A 22,532-nucleotide genomic window follows, 5' to 3' on the forward strand; every position below is an offset into this window, starting at 1 on the left:
TCAAAAAGTCAACCGGATAAAATCTTTAAAAATTTGTTTTACTTTAAAATTCAATAACTAATACATTTCATTCATTTAATTTTCTTTCCTCTTCAAATTATTATACATTTTCAAGATCTTTAAAAAAGTTGGGTTATATCTGAACCAAAAATTTCAAAAAATCAACTGGATAAAATCTTTAAAAATTAGTTTTACTTTAAACTTCAATAACTAATACATTCATTTCATTTAATTTTCTTTCCTCTTTAAATTATTATACATTTTCAAGATCTTTAAAGTGTTTGGGACGCGTAATTGGATTTTCCGGTGCCTGAATATTTGCCATCTTTGAAAAGGCGAAGCATAATTTTCATTCTTTTTATTTCTATTCCTTGTTTTTGAAAAAAAAAAAAAAAATCCTAGCAGGAGAAGGATGGGATTTAAGAAGTGAAGAGGGGAAGGGGAATTAGAATTGAGTACTCCTAATGTTTCAACTTTAACCATTAGTCCCTTGTTTATTTTACATCATCTTACTCTAATTTTTCAGAATTTGAATTGTGAAAGTTAAAAAGGAAGTTCTTTCGACAACAACTAACTCCACACTAGCAATCATTCCGAGAAACAACTCTTTGGGTCTAAGGAAATATTTACTTAAAGTTAGAGGGCTAAAAGTCGATCAGTCTAATAATTTTAGTGCCAAACAGATTTTTTTTTTTTTTTTTGCCCATTTTGCAATTTAATAAATGGGAAACATTACCTTATGAAGAGTGAAGTGTCCTTTTATAAGTTTAAGGAGCAAAAATATGCACTTAATAGTTGGAAAGATTCGAGGGACATCCAGATTTTTTGCCTATTTTTCAATTTAACAAATGGGAAACATCGTTGTCACATTGTCAAGTTTTCTCACAAGGTCATTGATTGTGTTCTCTTTGTTGCAAGATGTTCCACAATACCGTTACTTGCTGTTAATGATCTTTTTTTTTTTAAAATCAAATACTAGAGCTAGGTTACAACAAATTTGAAGAAAATTTTCATGATTAAGTAGACTATATGAAAATAGGATCAATCTAATAGTTCATACACTATCGGGTTTGAATGCGAGGTACGTGTGCAGAATTTGGATTAAAAATCATATTGACATTAGTTGTCATGCATCCAAATTAAATAGTATACAGACAATCATTTGGATTAACCTAATGGTTAGGAGATGACTCTTAGAGCTCTCCCACTATTAGATTCAAGGGATCCAAATTGAATAGTATATAGACGACCATTTGGGTTAACCTAATGGTTAGGAGAGGACTCTCAGAGCTCTCCCACTGTTAGATTCAGGGTTTAAATCCTAGATTTTACAATTAAGGGTGAGAAGGGTTGTATGGATCGGTGGGAGGTTTAAAAAAAAAAAAAAAAAAGCCTAGTAGTTGAGGGTGAGAAGAGTGGGAAGGGACTGAAAAACATGTCCAAAGCTTGCTGCCATTGGTGTGTGCCCACTAAAATTGGTGCCACCATGCAGTATTCAGCAAAACTAAAACTGTGCTAAACACAACGTAACAGGTGTTTTTTGAGTTTATACAGGCATACTAAATCTTGAATCTGCCCAGCACCTGACCCCCTCAAGTTACCACATTGCTAGTGGAATAACTATATTTGCCCAATTTCAGGAGCTGTTGAGTTTTTATAGACATATTATTGTACCTGTGTTATGAACATGAAGAAAAGGACAACCTAAAACTTAATTTGATAGCCATACTTTTGTGAAATTTTCAAAAAGATTACCATATAATTCAACTCTGCAAAATGCATGTCAAATGAAGTTTTTTCAACTTAAATGTAATTTATACAACAAAACATGCAAAGGGACAAGTACAATTAAATACGGAATCCCAAAAAACTCATGAGTTTTGCTGTGCTTTTATACGTTAAACAATTGTCAACGAATATACAGAAACTGATATATAAAATGTTGCCTGACAAAAATGTGTACAAACTGCAGAATAAGAGAAGGGTTTCCCACTGTACAGATTTACGCGAATTTGTGAGAACATACATCACAAAACAGGAGTAACAGCTTGAGCTGAAGATGGTTGCAAGCAGCGGATTCTGATGTCATACTTTCTTTGGCTAGAGCTTTCACTGTTGGAGGAAAAATCCGATTCGTTTGTTACAAGAGCAGCATTATCTTCATAAGCATCTCCAATGTGATTACCACAGTTCCGGCACAACAGTTTCGTTTTCCGGTGGAGCAAACCCCATGAGTGCTTGAAGATAAAGTTGGGTACACATTTTAACACTTCAACTTGAGTAAATCTGGATTCATCGATGTAGAAGAAGGATATTATCCCTTTCTTTATGGATTTATCATACTTTGATCCGATTTTGGAGGTGTTGCGGCTGGAAGAGCTCAAGTTCAGCTCATAGCCACAAGAGCCACAGCTGCACAACAAACTATCTTGTAAGTGCAATGTTTGAAAACCATCAGATAGGACATGGAATACTTTCAAGAAAAGGAAAGAAAGGACAAAATAAAAAAGCATGCTAGCAAATTCCAGCTGCATTTAAAACAGAATCTTCGATTCTATAAAAGAGACCACCATACTTACAAACCTCAGCACTTTCAGGACTATATGTACGTGTATACAACATTGGCTACAAAAATTTCAGGAAAACACAGTAAATTCCATTAGGGAGAGTACCCAGAGAAACAGAACAAATGGAAAAATTGGTTCAAATAAGACACATTTACAAGGTTTCCATATGTTAAAATAGATTTATTTTGAAGCTTCCAAAAAGTGCACCACCATGTCTTGCTTCAGACAGAAATCACCATTGGGCTTCATGATGTTCTTCTCTTAGAAAATGACATAATCAGACATTCCAAAATGCTAAGTTTCTAACCCCATGCTCAAAAAGCCAACATCAAGCATAAAGGCTGGGTCCTAAAGATATTCTTACAACTGACAGTTCTTACGTTTGACAAGTCCACATGCACTCTGGTAACTGCAGATCAAAGGAGGATTTTCCCCATCCATATGATCAACGTACCTGACATGGCTCTCCCCACGAAATAAGATATTCATTTTTAGACCTTTCAAAACCCAAAGTTGCATAGTTGCCTGCTAACCTACCTCATCATCTTATTACTCTACTGATCAAATAAACAAGTTCTCGCCACAATCTACACAGCACTTCTCTAAGTGCTTAATAGCATGTCCACAGCCTTGAATAAGTTCTCTCTTTCCTCACTACAAGACACACTCCAACCTAAATCCCAGCTAAGATACCCCTCTGACTGACCAGCATAACCCCAAGTAAAACAAGTTCAAATGTCTGTTGTGAATTGACAGCAAGATTATCCAAACACTCATAGACAGATGTTTGACACTTTTTTAACCGTGAAAGACATGTAGGAAGTAGGATGTCTTTCAAATTTGTGTGGATTTCTTTCAAAGATATAATTTGATTTGAAAGTCAAATTAAAGTTCCTCTAACAAAAAATCATATCAAGAAGTTGAAAAAAGTAGCTTGGTACAAAATACATCATCTAAAATGAAAAGACATGAAAAATTGAAGCAATAGCAGGAACTATCTCATACACAAATATTCAACCTCTATCCAAGTTTTTTTACTTTGACTAGATGATTATTTCAAAGGTCAACAATAAGAAAAAGGAAGAAAAAATTGTAGGACACTATCAGGCATTCCAATTCAAAGTTATTTTTTGTTTCAGACATTCATTGAAGCATTATCAGACATTGAGAAGGGAAAGAAAGATACAATAGCTTTACAGCTATACATGTGGTATTAATTGTGTAATTGGAGCTTGCAAGAGATAAAATCAATTTTCAAGGCAGAAATAAAGCATCAAGAAAGAAATATCATAGTGGAAAGAACCAGGTATTGGTGCAACTGTATCAAAGCTGAGTTCTTTGATAAGAATTTTATTACAAGCATGAGAAGTTCATCAATTTAATAAGATTTCTAACATAGTAAAAGCAATAGAAAAGTTAAAACACAATCTGCAGTTTCACTCTTCAAGAGAAAAGATAATGAAAATGTGGAATCGAATCAAAATTCCTCAAACAAATCTAGAAGAACTGTGATATTGGTAAAAGAGAGAATTGACAAAATTGGTAACAAGTTATTGAATCTAACATTCATTTATTCGATCCCTATACTCCTAAAATCTCCCTGTGAAAAACATTTACCACCTTTGCAAATATAACAGTCTTCATTAAGTTCAATTAAGGCCGCATTCCTCATTGAAGGGTATATATTTGACATGTGAAAGATGTGTCTAGACCTAAAGAAAAAATAAAAAATGAGAAGATCCATCCAGAGTTTACATCTCAGAAAGAAATAAAATTGCACAATCTTCACGGAACCGAAAGTCTTTAGATTCATAAGCAAAGTGTGCCACAAAGTCCAAGCCTTAGAGAGTAATTGGTCAATGGACTACTTCAAGCTAGGTTAGCTTTCCTTGTTGCTAGAGCAATTTGTCTACTTCAAGCTTTATTAAGAGTATAGTTCCTTGTGACTAACTCTAGAAATCAAATGCTTAGAGTAAAGAACTTTGAATTAGGTGGTCAATCTCATGTAAACTAGATATTACTTCACATTTACGCAATACCAACTAGCGGCCGTATACATTGTACACCTACATAAAAGGTTATCTAACTCATCAATTAAAGAGGACTATTTTGCAGAAAGAACAGTCAGTTTCCATGTTTGGTATAATACCAATCTCCAAAGAGTGAGGCGTGCATCCAAGTAAACCCAGGGTGTGATTAATATGAACCCACTGTTCTGTTACCATATACCACATTACTCTCTTTGACTCGAAATTTCAACCCAACATCCAAAACTACAGAATTGAAGAAGAAGCATTGCATAAAATATAGGCTATATAACCATGTAATACACAATTAATGAGTCAAATTTATTCATGCAACACTGAAATAAGACCCAAGAGCAATAGAGCAATTTACCAAGGAAGGAGCACCACTCAAATAAAACATGTAGGAAAACACAACTCACCCCTCAGAAATATAAGACCAACAAATTCAAATGCTAAGGGCATTATCAAAATCAGTTGCAATGTGTAAAGGTAACTTAGCATTGATGGCATAGTTTCCATTACAAAACTTGGATATTGAAGAACTTTTTTCCATTTCAAGACCTAGGGAATTACTCCAGTCGTCCATTTCAGGGCATCTAACACATTCAGTCTAATTGTACATAGGAAAGACCTTTAAAACATCAATACTGCACTAATGCATAGCCTAATCGAACTTGCACAATCAAAAGTATTACTACAGTTACCACAAGTCACTTGTTTTTGTTTATTTCATTATAATTGTAACCAGAAGATAAAATCAGACACTCATTAATGTGCTACCACAAAGAGTAAAGTTAATTTAGTAGTTTTATTGATTCTTATCTGTTATTGTTATCTTGCTTCTCTAGTTCAGAATCTAAGTGGGTAAACTGTTGGTTTCTAATGATGAAGGGTTAAAAAACAAAGAATAGCATCAGTATAGCCACATCAATTTGGCCTTTTATGAATGAAAAAGGAACTTCAAAAGTTGGAGAACCTTATCCTTCAAGAATCAATTTCAGAAGAGAAAAATACGCAATTAGGAGGCTAAGATGGAGATCTGCCCTCAACAACTCCAAAAGCATTGTGGCTATCTAACTACAGCACACCAACCACATTGCTCACAAAGCTTTTGACGGGGTTAATGTTCACAGCTTGTGTACATTTCCTGTTAATGGGCAGTGCACACTAATCTAATTTGGTTTTGTAGAAATTTCTACCTGTTTGTGCTCAAGATTTTGACAAAAAGTGTTTATTTTATGCCCATACATATAAAAAGATAAACTTCCAAATAACTCCACCTTTATGAGTACAATATCACCAAACTAGCGACACCTCAAGCCTACTAGAAAGGTCTTACAAAATTGCTGTTGTCAATAGCATTGACAGCAGAATAGCGACGTCTCAATATCACCAAAACAGCATTGTCAATAACTGTACAATATCACCAAAATAGCGACGTCTCAAGCCTACTAGAAAGGTCTTCAAAATTGCTGCTGTCAATAGCGTTGAGTGACACCTCATCTCATACTAATTGAATAATTACTTAAATCATGAGCAATTATTTGAACAGGTTGAGAATTAAAAGGCTTCCAGGCCTAGCACCAAGTAAAACACATTATGAGTTTTTAAAACTCCAGTCTTCCTGTAAATGAAGTTAAAAACATCAGTCTGCTTATAAATGAGGTTTCTGGAGGAAATTAGTAATGCTTAATAAGATCTTGTTAGCTGACCCTATGAGGTTTTCCATGAAATCTCCACTCTTGCTGGGCATTTGAGAAGTACTTCTATGAGATTGCTACAACGAGAAAAATTGAAATCATAAATTTAGGCCTCCAACATTGTCAAGGCTTTCCCAGCATAACTCTTGCACATGGTTTAATTAATCCTGTGAACAACTAAGGGAAAGACATCAACGTTTGGCTCCAGGGTGCCAGAAATTACATGCTGCTCTGGAATTAGATCTGCCATTTGATATAATCCCAAAGCATGCTTACAGTTATTATAGTACGTCAACTAATTCAAGTAGGACGGACCTGAAGTCTTAAGAGCTACAACAAAATTACACCCTTCAACGTGTAGGTCTGTAGCTAAAACCATTGTAAGACACCAAATGTTCTTCAGAGGTAGGGAAGAAGCTGAGATCTAAACAGGAATAACAGATAAACAATCTTCCACATTTACTTACAGCCATTGCATTGCATTAAATATTTCCTCAACAAGTGGCTGCTGAGTGTTGACCCAAGCAACTAAGAGCACGATAAACACCTATCTTCTACACAGGCTGAAAACCATCCACTTATGGTAAACTTTGACAACTATAATAATTTATTTAAAATGTTGTGCAAGGAACTTGGAAACTCAGGCATTTAGTTTTAATAGGGTTAAAAGTCAAAAGTGGTCAAAAGAATATAGTATGATTGGTAGTTCAGCCAATTCTGCACTCCATGCTCTTAGATTATAATGGAAGGCCTGGTAAAACATACAGGAAACTGCAATAATTGTTCCAATCTAACGTTCCTGCTTGGCAGCACTGGCTTGCTTACAGTGATCTTGCAAAGTCAGACTGTCTATGGAGCTAAGCAAATATATGCTAGTACATTTCCTAGCCACTGGAACTAGAGGAGCAGCTTGGAAAAAATGCAAGGGATTCCATTAATGCTGCTGCAGTGAAGCGTGGGAATACTTTGCACGAATATACATCTAGACATCTGTGACGACCCCACCTCCCCCTAAGGCGTACCAGAGGGTTCGGCGGACCGCCTGCCCAGCTCTCGCCAGGACTCATTCACTCGTATCACGTGCAGACATCCATAGACCATAAATAACATCGCAATTCAAGCTTATAATTTACATTGATAGAAATCGAGGTACAAAGCCTCAATATACTCAAACTGGTTCAGGGCGTATACAATCCAAATACAAAACATTCTATTCGAGTAACAGCGCGAGTACAAGTCAAAAGTCAAAACAACTAGTCTATGCTAGACTTTACATATCTCACACCTCGCTCGTACCCCTGAAAGGAAAACAAATGGAGTGGAATGAGCTAAAAGCCCAGTGAGGTTCCAAATAGCAAATTGACCATTATTTATAAGTACAAGTTTTCGATATAGCAAAGTAACGAGCATGAAGAGTTCATAAATGTGAGCAATAACACGTCAAGTAGCAATCTCAAAATGAACGAGTGTAGAAGTTTTTCAAAAGAAACAATAATCCAATAAACAATAATCACTCCAAAGTATAAGGATACGGATGGCTCTCAGGAGCCAAATTCCCATTGCATTACCAGAAGCTTGATCACGTAGTAGCTGACACTCCGTCAACTTTCAAGTAAGTAACCAATCCAGTAGAACACCACTTACACGACTCTCCGTCCACCGTTCAAACCCCCAACTGGGCCCAAAATCCTCAAGAAACACGGGTGGTACTACTCGAGTATACCGATTAGTCGAGGAGATATCACTCCACTCGACAATACAAGAGACCCAGGGTTCGTTACCCAATCGACCAAGCCCCTTGCCGGCTCGACTAGAGTAACTCGCCACAGGGTTTCTGGAATTCCAGGAAGTGCGCGCATCATAAACAAGTATGTCAAGTCAATTGCAACAATAAACAAGTATATCACGTAAGGGCAAGTGCGATAAAGTACACTCTTGCCCTAACAATTCACGTATATAACATGTAATCATATTGGTCACGTATCAAGTTCAGGTATCAAGTTCAATTCGGTATTTGAAAACACTCACCAAAAGATATAGTGCCTTTACTGGTCACTTTCAGGTTATACTCCGGGTTCGGAGTCCAAATCTGCGATAAAACTCAGTTTGAGAACTTTGAAACATGATTAAGATTCGAAACTTAGACGTTTTGTTCAATAAGAATCAATAAATAGAAATTCACTTGGAGAGTACTCGTGAAATACTTGCTCACTTTTTCAATGATAAAACTTTGTAATATTTATACTTGAAATTGTCATGCGAGTCGAAAGTACAAGGAAAACGTACTTCGAGCAATCATTATTTCATTTCTCAAGGGTACAAGTTCGGCCAAGTCCTAACGTATAACACTCAAGAAACATAGTGGCCAAGGTTCTCGCAAGTTCAAGTAATAAGTACTTAACCTTCACTCAAGTCGCTAATATAGTTTTCTAGTCCTCGAGCGTAAATTTGGGCAGCATGCCCTTTGTGTTTACCTAATTTTCCAGCCTTTTAGGCTTCATTATTTTTCTCAAACACAACCCAACATTATATAAATCAGCAATTCATGTCAAGAGCCGTTCCATAGGCTCACAATATCATAATAACAAGAATCATATTAAGTACAGGTGCAGAAATTCAATTTAGTTCAAAACAGATTTGACGTACAAATGCGGAAATAACATATCCGAGGCTACGCTTATCAGTTTAAAACGAAACCTATGCCGTTTCGAAGCTAAGACACAGATCTACAACATTCATGAAGGTCACTTAGTCCAGTTCCTAATGTAACTCATTCACATTCTCGAATTACTAAACCAGAAACCAATTCGTCGGCTGTTTAACCGCAGAACACTGTAATGGTCATAACTCAGTGTACAAAAGTCCAATTCAGGTGTTCTTTGAGGCATTTTAAAGCTACTTCAGAACACTACAACTTTCATGTTTTGGCTCAGAGCTAAATCAGTACGGCTCCTAGTCAAAAAACGTGATAAACTGGACTTAACTGATGAAACGGACTGCTGGGAAATATTTAAAACAGTAAGGGTATTTTGGACTTTTCACATCCTACGTTGCTCCGATTGAGCTGAAATTTTGTAGGAACCTATAAAATGTCATTATCTACAACTTTTCTTCTTTGATCTAAGGCCAATTCGGCCTCTAACACACAGATAAAAATTCGGACAGAATGTAAGCAAGAATTTCCAGAAATCTGAAATCTTTAGTTTTTAGTGGAACTTTCCTTAATTTCTTGGTCTAATCACTCCCACAACACCTTATGAAACCTCAATTGCAACATATAAGCATCTTACAACAATTTGGGCAGAATTTCCATAAGCCCTAGTTCATCAAATAAATTGGGGAAAAACCTCTAAAACATGCTAATCATCCATGATTCCACCACTATAATCAAACTACTAAACTTAATTTAACAAAATTGAAAGCAACACTTAGAGAGATAAGCTCTCTTACCTTGAATAGAGGTTACAAAGAGCAGCCCAAGCCTTCTCTTTCCAAACTTTCACCACCAAACACTAACTAACCACTCAAGGACAAGATTAATCGGTTTAGTTCTTTGGATTTCTCACTTTGTAGCTTGAATCAAGAAGAAATGAAGAAGTTTTTCTCTTGGTCTTTCCCTCTCTCTCTTATTTCGGTTATGGAGCAGAAAAATGAAGGAAATGGAGCTTAACTTGTCTTATAAGGAAGTAAGAAGATTAAGGCTAATTGTGTCCACAATTTTTGGCCAACACTTGGACTAATCTTGTCCACAAATTTTTCTCTTTCTTCCCTTACATTTCTAGCCTTATAATTTCGGTCAAACCAGCTTCAAATTAGGAAGATATTTTGTGCAAAAGTCAATAAGCTTGTTTGGTAAGAAAAATGGTGGTCAAACGGTGCGTTCAATCGGTAGTGCGCGGGACCCGTCGGTTCGCGCCGTTTTTCTTAAAAACACCCTTACTAGGGTTTTTACTTCCCATTCACTAACCTTATATAATTGCTCCTATTCACATATTATTTCTCACTTAAAGGTCACTTTTAATCATCAAATTGATCCTTGACCAGTACCGAAAATTCATCCGGCGGAAAAATCGCTAAAACCCCAATTTGCTCAAATGTTGAAAACAAAGAGTAAAACCCTACTTTCTAGATTCATTTGCACTTATTATGGAATAATTAGATAGTAGAGCTTTAATAAATAATAATTTCCAAATAAAAGAGCATTTTTAAGAAACCGTGAGGGTTTTACAATTTCAGAAATTAAAATTAGGGTTTCTATTAAAATGTGAGACATTTAATAAAACCGGTTAGTCGCAAGTAAACTAGGGTTTTTGACTAAAATTTTAGGGTTTCTAGTCTTTTAAAACAAAATAAGGTTTTAAATCAAACCCCAAAGAAATACACTTTAATATTTTCTTCACAAACAACCTCCTAATATTCGGGATGTTACAATCTCCCCTCCTTAAAAGAATTTCGTCCTCGAAATTCATTCATGCACTTCGAATAACGTAGGGTATTTTCCTTATATATTCGTTTCCGGCTCTCAGGTCGCACTATAGCCAAAACTTAGTTAAACAACAGAAATTACGAATCGTACCTTCTACTATCTCTGTTGGTTCAGGTACTGCCTGTTGGTTCAAGGCATACGCTCTAGCCGGCACTCTTGGCTTAGTTCCTCCTACACTTGCTTGTTCAGGGTTTAGGCGTGATCTACGGGGACAGGTTGCAAGCTGGTGCTCGGTGCTACCACACCATAAACATTTTCCCGCTTTTCGCCAACAATCACTCTCCACATGATTGGCCTTCCCACAGTACCCACAAGATACTTGAGGGGCTGAGGTCTGACCTCCTTGTGAGGTACCTCTTGCTTGGCCCCAGCCACGCGAAGCTCCTCTTGGAGTACTTTCCTTAACCGTCCTTGAAATTTTCTCACTACCATCTTCTCGACCTAACTTAGAAGGTGGCATATCTAAATCACTTTGTCCTTGCCTTTGACTTCCACCAGGCGCACCTCTCCTTTTTGCATGGAAAGCTCTCACTTGTGCCCTAGCAGTCTCTATCCTCAAGGCTTTCTCCAGAACCTCTGTGAATGTATTAATTTGGACCGCCGCTAAGGCTTCTTGTAACTCCACGTTCAGTCCTTGTATGAACCTCCGTACTTTTCTTTGTTCCGTAGCTATCAGTTCGGGAGCAAATTTGGACAACTTTGTAAACTGAGTCTCATACTCAGTTACACTCAACATCCCCTGACGGAGTTTAATGAATTCGTCCTCTCTCTTCTCCTGGACGATGGGTGGAAGGTATTTTTCGTTGAAGTCCCGTACAAAGTTTAGCCAAGTCCATGCAGTTCCTTCTCTCTCCCACTTGGCCCTCACTACATTCCACCAGGCCCTAGCTGGCCCCTCGAATTGAAATACAGCGAATTGGACTTGTCTCTCCTCCGTATAGTTTAGGGCAGCAAAAATATTTATCATGGCCTCCAGCCATTTCTCAGCCTCATACGGGTCTGGCCCTCCTAAAAACTTGGGTGGGGAGAACTTTTGGAATCTCTCCAAAGCTCTATCCTGCCCCATATCGGGGTCCCGAGGTTGGTTTACAGGGGCTTGACCCTGTTGTTCCACTAAACGGGCCAGAATATTAGTCATTTGCTGGATGGCAGTTGCCACTTGATCTCCCCCTGTAGCTTGGGGTTCAGGTTGTGGCTCAACCGTTGCCTCTCTTTCCTCTCTCGATTCTCGTACCGGTTCCTGGGCTTGTCTACCCCCACGGCTACGACTAGGACCGCGTCCTCGATTAGTTCCCCTAGCTTGACTTCTTCTACCCTCCATGGTTCGTAGCGAATCAACTATAACAATATAACCAACTAATCAATAATAGAATATAGCCACTAAGTAACTATATAAATATCAACAGCACAAAACAGAATAATGCAAATCATAAACCCCTCTAAATCATAAAACAAGGCAATACAACACATTCGATCAAAACAAGTCACATAGCTTATAGAGCATTAACCCTAGGTATCGCTCAGGCACTACACTTAATCAAGGCTCGAAAAACGTGAATAAGAAGGATCCCAAATCCCATGAATATTTCCAATATTTTTCAAGTCCAGACTACTCGCATTCCCTGTGCCTTTGTTTTCACCATCCAAACTTATCCGAATATTACACGAGATCTCAACTGATCGTAAAGATGTCACTCTTTGGTATTCGGGGACAAGAATCCGAAAATATGATAATTCACCACTCAAGCTGGCCAGGCTCAAGAGCAAATCACCCGTATTAGAGATTCCTACCCAACATACATATCTAAGGTTCCCAACAATAGACAATTGTTCCATACTTAACAAGTCAATCCCCACAGTCCGAGAACCTTCTCCCGGCACGAGCTCAATAGGAGCTCTGATACCATCTGTGACGACCCCACCTCCCCCTAAGGCGTACCAGAGGGTTCGGCGGACCGCCTGCCCAGCTCTCGCCAGGACTCATTCACTCGTATCACGTGCAGACATCCATAGACCATAAATAACATCGCAATTCAAGCTTATAATTTACATTGATAGAAATCGAGGTACAAAGCCTCAATATACTCAAACTGGTTCAGGGCGTATACAATCCAAATACAAAACATTCTATTCGAGTAACAGCGCGAGTACAAGTCAAAAGTCAAAACAACTAGTCTATGTTAGACTTTACATATCTCACACCTCGCTCGTACCCCTGAAAGGAAAACAAATGGAGTGGAATGAGCTAAAAGCCCAGTGAGGTTCCAAATAGCAAATTGACCATTATTTATAAGTACAAGTTTTCGATATAGCAAAGTAACGAGCATGAAGAGTTCATAAATGTGAGCAATAACACGTCAAGTAGCAATCTCAAAATGAGCGAGTGTAGAAGTTTTTCAAAAGAAACAATAATCCAATAAACAATAATCACTCCAAAGTATAAGGATACGGATGGCTCTCAGGAGCCAAATTCCCATTGCATTACCAGAAGCTTGATCACGTAGTAGCTGACACTCCGTCAACTTTCAAGTAAGTAACCAATCCAGTAGAACACCACTTACACGACTCTCCGTCCACCGTTCAAACCCCCAACTGGGCCCAAAATCCTCAAGAAACACGGGTGGTACTACTCGAGTATACCGATTAGTCGAGGAGATATCACTCCACTCGACAATACAAGAGACCCAGGGTTCGTTACCCAATCGACCAAGCCCCTTGCCGGCTCGACTAGAGTAACTCGCCACAGGGTTTCTGGAATTCCAGGAAGTGCGCGCATCATAAACAAGTATGTCAAGTCAATTGCAACAATAAACAAGTATATCACGTAAGGGCAAGTGCGATAAAGTACACTCTTGCCCTAACAATTCACGTATATAACATGTAATCATATTGGTCACGTATCAAGTTCAGGTATCAAGTTCAATTCGGTATTTGAAAACACTCACCAAAAGATATAGTGCCTTTACTGGTCACTTTCAGGTTATACTCCGGGTTCGGAGTCCAAATCTGCGATAAAACTCAGTTTGAGAACTTTGAAACATGATTAAGATTCGAAACTTAGACGTTTTGTTCAATAAGAATCAATAAATAGAAATTCACTTGGAGAGTACTCGTGAAATACTTGCTCACTTTTTCAATGATAAAACTTTGTAATATTTATACTTGAAATTGTCATGCGAGTCGAAAGTACAAGGAAAACGTACTTCGAGCAATCATTATTTCATTTCTCAAGGGTACAAGTTCGGCCAAGTCCTAACGTATAACACTCAAGAAACATAGTGGCCAAGGTTCTCGCAAGTTCAAGTAATAAGTACTTAACCTTCACTCAAGTCGCTAATATAGTTTTCTAGTCCTCGAGCGTAAATTTGGGCAGCATGCCCTTTGTGTTTACCTAATTTTCCAGCCTTTTAGGCTTCATTATTTTTCTCAAACACAACCCAACATTATATAAATCAGCAATTCATGTCAAGAGCCGTTCCATAGGCTCACAATATCATAATAACAAGAATCATATTAAGTACAGGTGCAGAAATTCAATTTAGTTCAAAACAGATTTGACGTACAAATGCGGAAATAACATATCCGAGGCTACGCTTATCAGTTTAAAACGAAACCTATGCCGTTTCGAAGCTAAGACACAGATCTACAACATTCATGAAGGTCACTTAGTCCAGTTCCTAATGTAACTCATTCACATTCTCGAATTACTAAACCAGAAACCAATTCGTCGGCTGTTTAACCGCAGAACACTGTAATGGTCATAACTCAGTGTACAAAAGTCCAATTCAGGTGTTCTTTGAGGCATTTTAAAGCTACTTCAGAACACTACAACTTTCATGTTTTGGCTCAGAGCTAAATCAGTACGGCTCCTAGTCAAAAAACGTGATAAACTGGACTTAACTGATGAAACGGACTGCTGGGAAATATTTAAAACAGTAAGGGTATTTTGGACTTTTCACATCCTACGTTGCTCCGATTGAGCTGAAATTTTGTAGGAACCTATAAAATGTCATTATCTACAACTTTTCTTCTTTGATCTAAGGCCAATTCGGCCTCTAACACACAGATAAAAATTCGGACAGAATGTAAGCAAGAATTTCCAGAAATCTGAAATCTTTAGTTTTTAGTGGAACTTTCCTTAATTTCTTGGTCTAATCACTCCCACAACACCTTATGAAACCTCAATTGCAACATATAAGCATCTTACAACAATTTGGGCAGAATTTCCATAAGCCCTAGTTCATCAAATAAATTGGGGAAAAACCTCTAAAACATGCTAATCATCCATGATTCCACCACTATAATCAAACTACTAAACTTAATTTAACAAAATTGAAAGCAACACTTAGAGAGATAAGCTCTCTTACCTTGAATAGAGGTTACAAAGAGCAGCCCAAGCCTTCTCTTTCCAAACTTTCACCACCAAACACTAACTAACCACTCAAGGACAAGATTAATCGGTTTAGTTCTTTGGATTTCTCACTTTGTAGCTTGAATCAAGAAGAAATGAAGAAGTTTTTCTCTTGGTCTTTCCCTCTCTCTCTTATTTCGGTTATGGAGCAGAAAAATGAAGGAAATGGAGCTTAACTTGTCTTATAAGGAAGTAAGAAGATTAAGGCTAATTGTGTCCACAATTTTTGGCCAACACTTGGACTAATCTTGTCCACAAATTTTTCTCTTTCTTCCCTTACATTTCTAGCCTTATAATTTCGGTCAAACCAGCTTCAAATTAGGAAGATATTTTGTGCAAAAGTCAATAAGCTTGTTTGGTAAGAAAAATGGTGGTCAAACGGTGCGTTCAATCGGTAGTGCGCGGGACCCGTCGGTTCGCGCCGTTTTTCTTAAAAACACCCTTACTAGGGTTTTTATTTCCCATTCACTAACCTTATATAATTGCTCCTATTCACATATTATTTCTCACTTAAAGGTCACTTTTAATCATCAAATTGATCCTTGACCAGTACCGAAAATTCATCCGGCGGAAAAATCGCTAAAACCCTAATTTGCTCAAATGTTGAAAACAAAGAGTAAAACCCTACTTTCTAGATTCATTTGCACTTATTATGGAATAATTAGATAGTAGAGCTTTAATAAATAATAATTTCCAAATAAAAGAGCATTTTTAAGAAACCGTGAGGGTTTTACAATTTCAGAAATTAAAATTAGGGTTTCTATTAAAATGTGAGACATTTAATAAAACCGGTTAGTCGCAAGTAAACTAGGGTTTTTGACTAAAATTTTAGGGTTTCTAGTCTTTTAAAACAAAATAAGGTTTTAAATCAAACCCCAAAGAAATACACTTTAATATTTTCTTCACAAACAACCTCCTAATATTCGGGATGTTACACATGGGGCGTTCAAAAGAAGAAATTTCACAATAACAGCAAGCATAACAGTATCTTCCTACTTCTTTAGAATCTCCATGGGCAGACAAGCTTGTACCTGATACTTGAACCATTAAGGCTCCATCACCACCTGATTCATTGAAAAACTATTGTAGGACTCCTTAAAGATACAGTGAAATGAACTCTACAGAATTAGAAGATCTTGAGCCAAAATTGGAAAATATTCAGGGTAGATACCTACACCTACATCTTCCAAAATCATTTTCATCCCTTGGGTGTTGTTAAACAACATCAAAGGAAGAATGAACTCAGGAATATGTTAAAGTTTCAGAATTTTACAAGGACCAAACTTCAAGAATATTCCATTCTCTGGCCAAGATAGCCTTTCATCACAAACACAGGAGAGTAAAAGGAGAACATATAACATGGAGGATGAGCATAAATTACGGGAACTCGCTGGCATTTCACAAAAGTATCAACTAGAATGTAAAATGAGAATAGTACTTCTAAAAGTAATAACTAAAAATACTTCAAATCAACTAAAAGCCAAGGACGGCAATAGACTAACACATTATATAGAAACTAATTGAGGAAGAACCATTATTGATGATGTAAAAGAATGTCACAGTTTTGAAATCACCAACTAAAAGTTTTTAGAACAATTCTTGAAAGTGCGTTTAGTAAGTAAATCAATCAAATCCATTTCCAATTATTTGTCCAATCAATGCCGAATCTTCAAATAGCCCGTGTCTGCATCTGATAAACAATGCATTCAATGACAAGCAACAACCTTTTGTCAGATGACTCAGAAAACTGTGTCTCGAACATTTTCAAAATTAAATGATCACATCACAGGAAAATAGATACTTATCCAGACGATTTAGGCAACTTAATCAAGCCCAACCAGTGATAAATTTGCTTCCAAGAATAGCTAGAAGTGCTTATTGGACTGTAAAAAGAACAACAAAAATATAAAAATAAAAACTGCAGGAACAAAAGGCTGTCAAATTAAAATAAAAGAAAAAGCAATTTGCATCAATTCACAACTCATTAAACAGCTGAAACAACCTAAAAAACAATGCACCTACAACTGAAACAAGAACTCCAACTTCAATACCATATAATCAACTCCTACAATTGACTGGTACAAAACAAAATAAAAGAAAAAGATTAAATCTTCTGAAAAGAGAAAAGGGTATGAACCTGTAAGTGACATCTCTCATGGAAGAGCCAAAGGAGGGTGATTGGTGATAGTTTAGGTACCTCTTTGTGGTCTCCATAAAAGAACTTCTGTCCCTCTTGTTTTATTTCTCGTTTCTTGTTTCAGTTGATCAGAGGCTGACTCAGCTGAAGAATTGATAGTTACAGTGGATTATATGTGATTTTTATTGAAAAAAGATTTGGAGAAAGCGGATTGCAGTACTCATGTAAGGAGGAGTTGGATATGAACTGAAAAGGAATAGCAGTTGGCGTTGTGGGGTCCTGAGGTCAAATTGACTACATCATGTTTTGGGCTTTGAATGCTCTTTCCACCGTTTAGAAGGGGATGTGGGACGTGGGGAGCGGGGCAAAAGGGATTGATAGCTTATTATTAATTCTTGAGTTGAATTACTGTAGTTAAAGTTGGATTGAGTTGAATTACTGTAGTTAAAATTGGATTGAATTAACTTGTTGGGCGATATATTCGAAGAGACTTGAGTTGAGTTATATGTGGTTTGTATAGTTAAAGTTTGATTGAATTAACTAGTTGAGCGACGTACTCAAGAAGACTTCAATTTAATAATTAAAATTTAGATTTTAAGGATTAAAAGTTCTCAATTCTAATTTGAGAGAGGCTTTTCACACCCCTCCATACTAATTTACATCTCATGTACTCATTAGATAGGCCCTCGCCCATTAGATTTATTTGATGCTTCTTGTAGTTTCAAGAAACATATATTGATAAAACAAAAAAGTGCGATAAAATGTTTACATTGTACAAAAGAATATATTGAAATATTTTACAAACACTTAAGAATATTAATTTTTAATTTAAAATCTAATTTAGTATTCCAAATTTTTCAATTACGAACAAGCATGTAAATAACAATATATATATATATATATAATTTTCAATTCCATAAAATTAAAATCTCTGCAGTTTTGAAGGTCGAACATGCAATCATAACAACTTCTTCATACTAATATCTACAATTTGATTATGCATAATTTAGTAACAAAAACAATTCAAGAAAATAAAGGTAGTAAAATCATAAAAGGAAAGAAAAAATAGCAAAAACAACTTCAAAAAAACATAAATTTTGGAATGAAAAATCACAAGTAAAGAAATTTCTCCATAGAACTAATTAAACATTAGGGTAAATAATTTTTTTTTCTTTAGAAAGTATATTATTGCCCTTAATTTCATTATGTAGAAAGATAGTTTAAATACTTTAAAAATTTTTGAATTAATGTATAAGAGTTAAGAGCATTAATGTCTATTAAATGTATAGGGTGTGGAATTAGTACGGAGGGGTGTAGATTTAACCCGTCCCACCTACTTTTCCTAATCCCTCCTGGCCGTTTTTTAAATCTCATCCCTTCCTTGTTAGAAAAAATTAAAAAAAAAAAAACTAAGAATGGAAACATTGACCAAAATCAACAAAAATAAAGCATACACCTACTTCAAGCACTTTTGTTTTGTGTTTTTCAATGATTTTGGTCCAGTCATTGGTTCTGTTAATCTAATGCCTAGATTCAACTGTATAAACTCCTTTTTTTGTTTTTTGAGCCAGCCGTATAAACTTTAGTTGTTTTTTTTCCCCAAGGCGGCAATAATATAAACTTTAGTTAAAGACGGGTACATTTGTTAAAGTTAAGAAAAATAAGGTGAACTTGATGGAGAAGCTATTTTTCATTCCCTTTTTTTTTTTTTTTTTTTGTAAGCAAGTTTTGAAATTTGACTCAGTTAGAATGGTTGAACTCAGGACTTAGACACTTGATCTGTTTACATTTTTTGTTCGAGTTGATTAAACATTAGAATGTCTTGGAAATTTGATTAATTTCTCAATGACTTTCAAAATTTGTTAAAGGTTGGCTCGGTTGTATCCTTATATTATATAAGATTGAGTTTTGGTGAAAGAGGGGATTGCATTTTAACCACACAGGCAGGGACTTTTTGGAAATGTAAAATATTCTATAGTGTTTTACAAGCTATAGGTCATTACTGAAATAACCTTCACACATCATAAGTACGCCGTTTGACTAATGATCACTGAACTTGAAAATCACTTGTATAGGAAACCCACAAGTAAAAGGGAATAAGAAAGGCCAACCTTGCTCAACCGTCACCGTGGTTAGAGCTCAGGTGTGGAAGCACCTCCTTTTAGACGTCCTTCTCTATCATTTATACCTGAATTTAATGGCAAAAAACGTGAACCTACTAATGGCTCCTGAGCTTCGGGGATTGGGTTTCTCTTGCAACTTTTGTCTGAAACAGAATGTCGCATCGTTTCCCCTCTCATCCGAGCTTATGGCCGAAACAATTCATTTCTTTCTCATTATAGCCTCAATTAAATAACCAGACGTTGATAAGTTAATGCCCAACGGTTGCGTCGGTTATAATTGTTTCCATGCATCCTCTTCACCTTCTTCAGTTTCAAGCTTTTCATATTCTGGAATTGGGATATTTTTTTTATGCCCTTATACTGCATAAATCCTAGGCATGGAAACAATCACCGCCCATTGAAGCAGGAAGTTGCGGAGGGCCCGACCGACAATCTTTACAAGGGTTATTAACTTAATTTGGGATTTGATGAGGCTTTCACTTGGCCTCTGCTTCATTTTGGTCCCATGGTTTCTTCATTCTGCTACACCTTGTCTTTAATCACCTTCTATTGGTAAGTTAATGACTCACTCACTTGAAGATCGACTGAATGTGGACATTAGCAGCGCATAGTCCTTCACCAGAGAACTCCTTCAGCTTACTTGCTTCCTTAAGCCAAAAGCACCAAGAGTAGCTACTCCGACAAGAAAAGGCACCAACATCCCTGCGTTGCCTCCACTTTCAACTTCAGCAGTCATAGTAGTTGAAGCAGGAAGTTGCGGAGGGCCCTCGATCATGTATGTTCTACACTCATCATGTAGATGCTGAAGTTGGGACCAAAATGAAAAAACCACCAAGAAGCAATGCATCTGACTGCTGTTTATTACAGCATCTACATGAGTTTACTACTATTCGTATCACTAAATAAGTAGACATACATGATGTCTTATTTAACCTACTCTGCTATCTATCTCGTAGTTTTTACCTAAAACAATTTCATAAATATTTGTCCGTATACCTTTGGAAACTTGTTGTATCTAATTATTTGTGTTCGAGAACTTCCTAATTCTAATATTGGAAGACTCTTATGTTGTTTGTCTTATAATCATACCTGCTTCTAATTATTTATCGCAACGTACTATTCTCGCAATGTATTATTATTTGTCAAACCAAAAAACCTTCTTCAACCACAGGCACCAAACACCAGCGCGATGCGCGAGCACTCCTCCCCTAGTATTTGAATTAAAATCAGTTGAGGTTTCATCTAGTCAAACTTTTGATGTTGAGTAACCTGATTTTTTCTATTTAATTTGCAAGTTTTTCTTTTTCGAGCGTCTCCTCCTTCTCTTTAAAACTCTTTTCTTCTCTCTCTATGTAGAAGTATCTCAGTCAAAATTTCCTTCATCTCTCTCATGGGAGAGAGGCTAAATCTAGTCTTTTCCCCATGAGAAGGAAAACTCTCTCTAATTTTTAATTTCTCTTATTTGAATCAATTCTTTCTTAGGGTTTCCTAGTGAGAGATTCTTCTCTCTTACAATCTCCTAATAAGAGTTTTTTCTTCCATAAATTGTTCTAGTGAAAATTTTATTTTCTCTTGGGTTTTTCCTTGTGAGGGTTATTTTAGTTTTTATCTTTTTTTGTGAAAGTTGAGATTTTGTAAATTTAAAATCAAATTTCTCAGATCTGCAATCTTTTTTATTATTGTCAAATCTAAATTTCTCCTTAACTTGAACTAGTTTTAATCAAATTTGACTGTCATAAAACATGCACTGATGTATTGGGTACGATGATTTATCCGAATGAAAAATATGTAGAAGCATTAATGTCATCTTTATTTGTATTGATTTTTTAGCTACATTGTATCTATTGATTTCAAATATATATGTATATGTGCCATGTTTGTTTGAAGTATTTTATGCCATTATTGGAGATTTATTAAATGAAATGATCTTTTCTATCAAAAAAATAAATCTAATCTTTTGTAAGGATTAATTACACTACAACCTCCTAAACTCCTCCTGTTGCACTTTTCCCCTTAAACCTAAAATCTTCTAATTGATTTGCAAGTATTATTTTTTTTATCAAGCTAATATTTTTGTTAGGGCTAATTACACCTTAACCCCTGAAACTCCTCTCTAGTTGCACTTCTTTCCCCTTAAACCTAAAATATACACACTTTGCCCTTTCAGAAAGTTTGTCAACTCAAAAGAAGTATGAAAATTCTCAATTTTATTGTGACATGACAAACGTGACCTTAAAAAAATTACTTTCAGACATCTTATCTTTTGGTGCATAGTGAAGGTCTTGTTCGACAAACGGATTGACCAATGTTAAGAAATTGGAAAGAATGGGAAAAATGTTTAAGGCGATCAACCTTTTTATTTTATTTTTTCACTTAGGGATATCTCGACCTTCGGCCAGACTAATCCTCTAAAACTGTTTAGAATATTGTCTCGATAACACACAGCAAGATAGCACACAGGGATCGATCACAAGACCTGCTAGTAACTATCACGCTACGGAATCAGGCTGTGTAATCAACCTTTTTAAGTTGTGCAATTTCTTGAAGAAAAGTTGAGATACCAATAACTTTACTACATATTGTATGCTAAAAGTGAATTCAAACAAAAAGGTGGATTAAATGAGGCTTGGCCTGTCTAATTAACAAAATTGCCTTGCCTTATTATTAGAAATGAAGTCAACAAGAAGCTAGATAAACGAAACCTCATTCATAAGCTTATTAGATTGCATTTTTGCATATTGGAATTCAATTTGCAATGACTAAACTTGGGATGGATGTCTATGTGATTCTTCGACTAGATTATTGTAGGAACTAAATTACATTCTTGTACCTTATATGTATTTTGATCACTTTTTTCAAAAAATAAAGATCCAAAATCGCCTTTTTGGATGGTCCACGAATTTTGAGAATTCTTACCTACCTAGAGAAAGATTTTGAAAATTCTGCATTAAAGTCAAGACCTATTCAAACAGATTTGCTTTTTTTTTTTTTAATCCCCTTTTATCTTTATAATTTCCATGCTTGAAATAATGAACATGTCCAAGAAACACACAATCAGCTGCCATGCAGCAGCCTAAGAGA

The 22,532-nt window shown here is 36.2% G+C and overlaps 1 protein-coding gene and 1 long non-coding RNA gene across 3 annotated transcripts; both read right to left on the reverse strand.

Annotated features, from left to right (window-relative positions):
- Positions 1-1,857: 1,857 nt before the first annotated feature.
- Positions 1,858-17,668, reverse strand: LOC113713570 (uncharacterized protein At4g08330, chloroplastic). Its single transcript, XM_027237323.2, has 2 exons — positions 17,329-17,668; positions 1,858-2,412 (listed from the first exon to the last, which is right to left on the reverse strand). Exons 1-2 carry the CDS (start codon positions 17,403-17,405, stop codon positions 2,028-2,030), a joined length of 462 nt encoding a protein of 153 aa, XP_027093124.2. The 5' UTR covers positions 17,406-17,668; the 3' UTR covers positions 1,858-2,027.
- LOC140016244 (uncharacterized) lies at positions 5,443-10,344 on the reverse strand. 2 transcript variants are annotated; one of them, XR_011822586.1, is made up of 3 exons: positions 9,745-10,344; positions 8,323-8,383; positions 5,443-7,592 (listed from the first exon to the last, which is right to left on the reverse strand). It is a non-coding gene; the product is annotated as an uncharacterized lncRNA (long non-coding RNA). The 2 variants fall into 2 exon arrangements; XR_011822585.1 differs by having other exon boundaries at positions 8,323-10,344.
- Positions 17,669-22,532: the final 4,864 nt, after the last annotated feature.

This window comes from Coffea arabica, chromosome 10c (assembly GCF_036785885.1).
Source record: "Coffea arabica cultivar ET-39 chromosome 10c, Coffea Arabica ET-39 HiFi, whole genome shotgun sequence".
Classification (NCBI taxonomy): domain Eukaryota; kingdom Viridiplantae; phylum Streptophyta; class Magnoliopsida; order Gentianales; family Rubiaceae; genus Coffea; species Coffea arabica.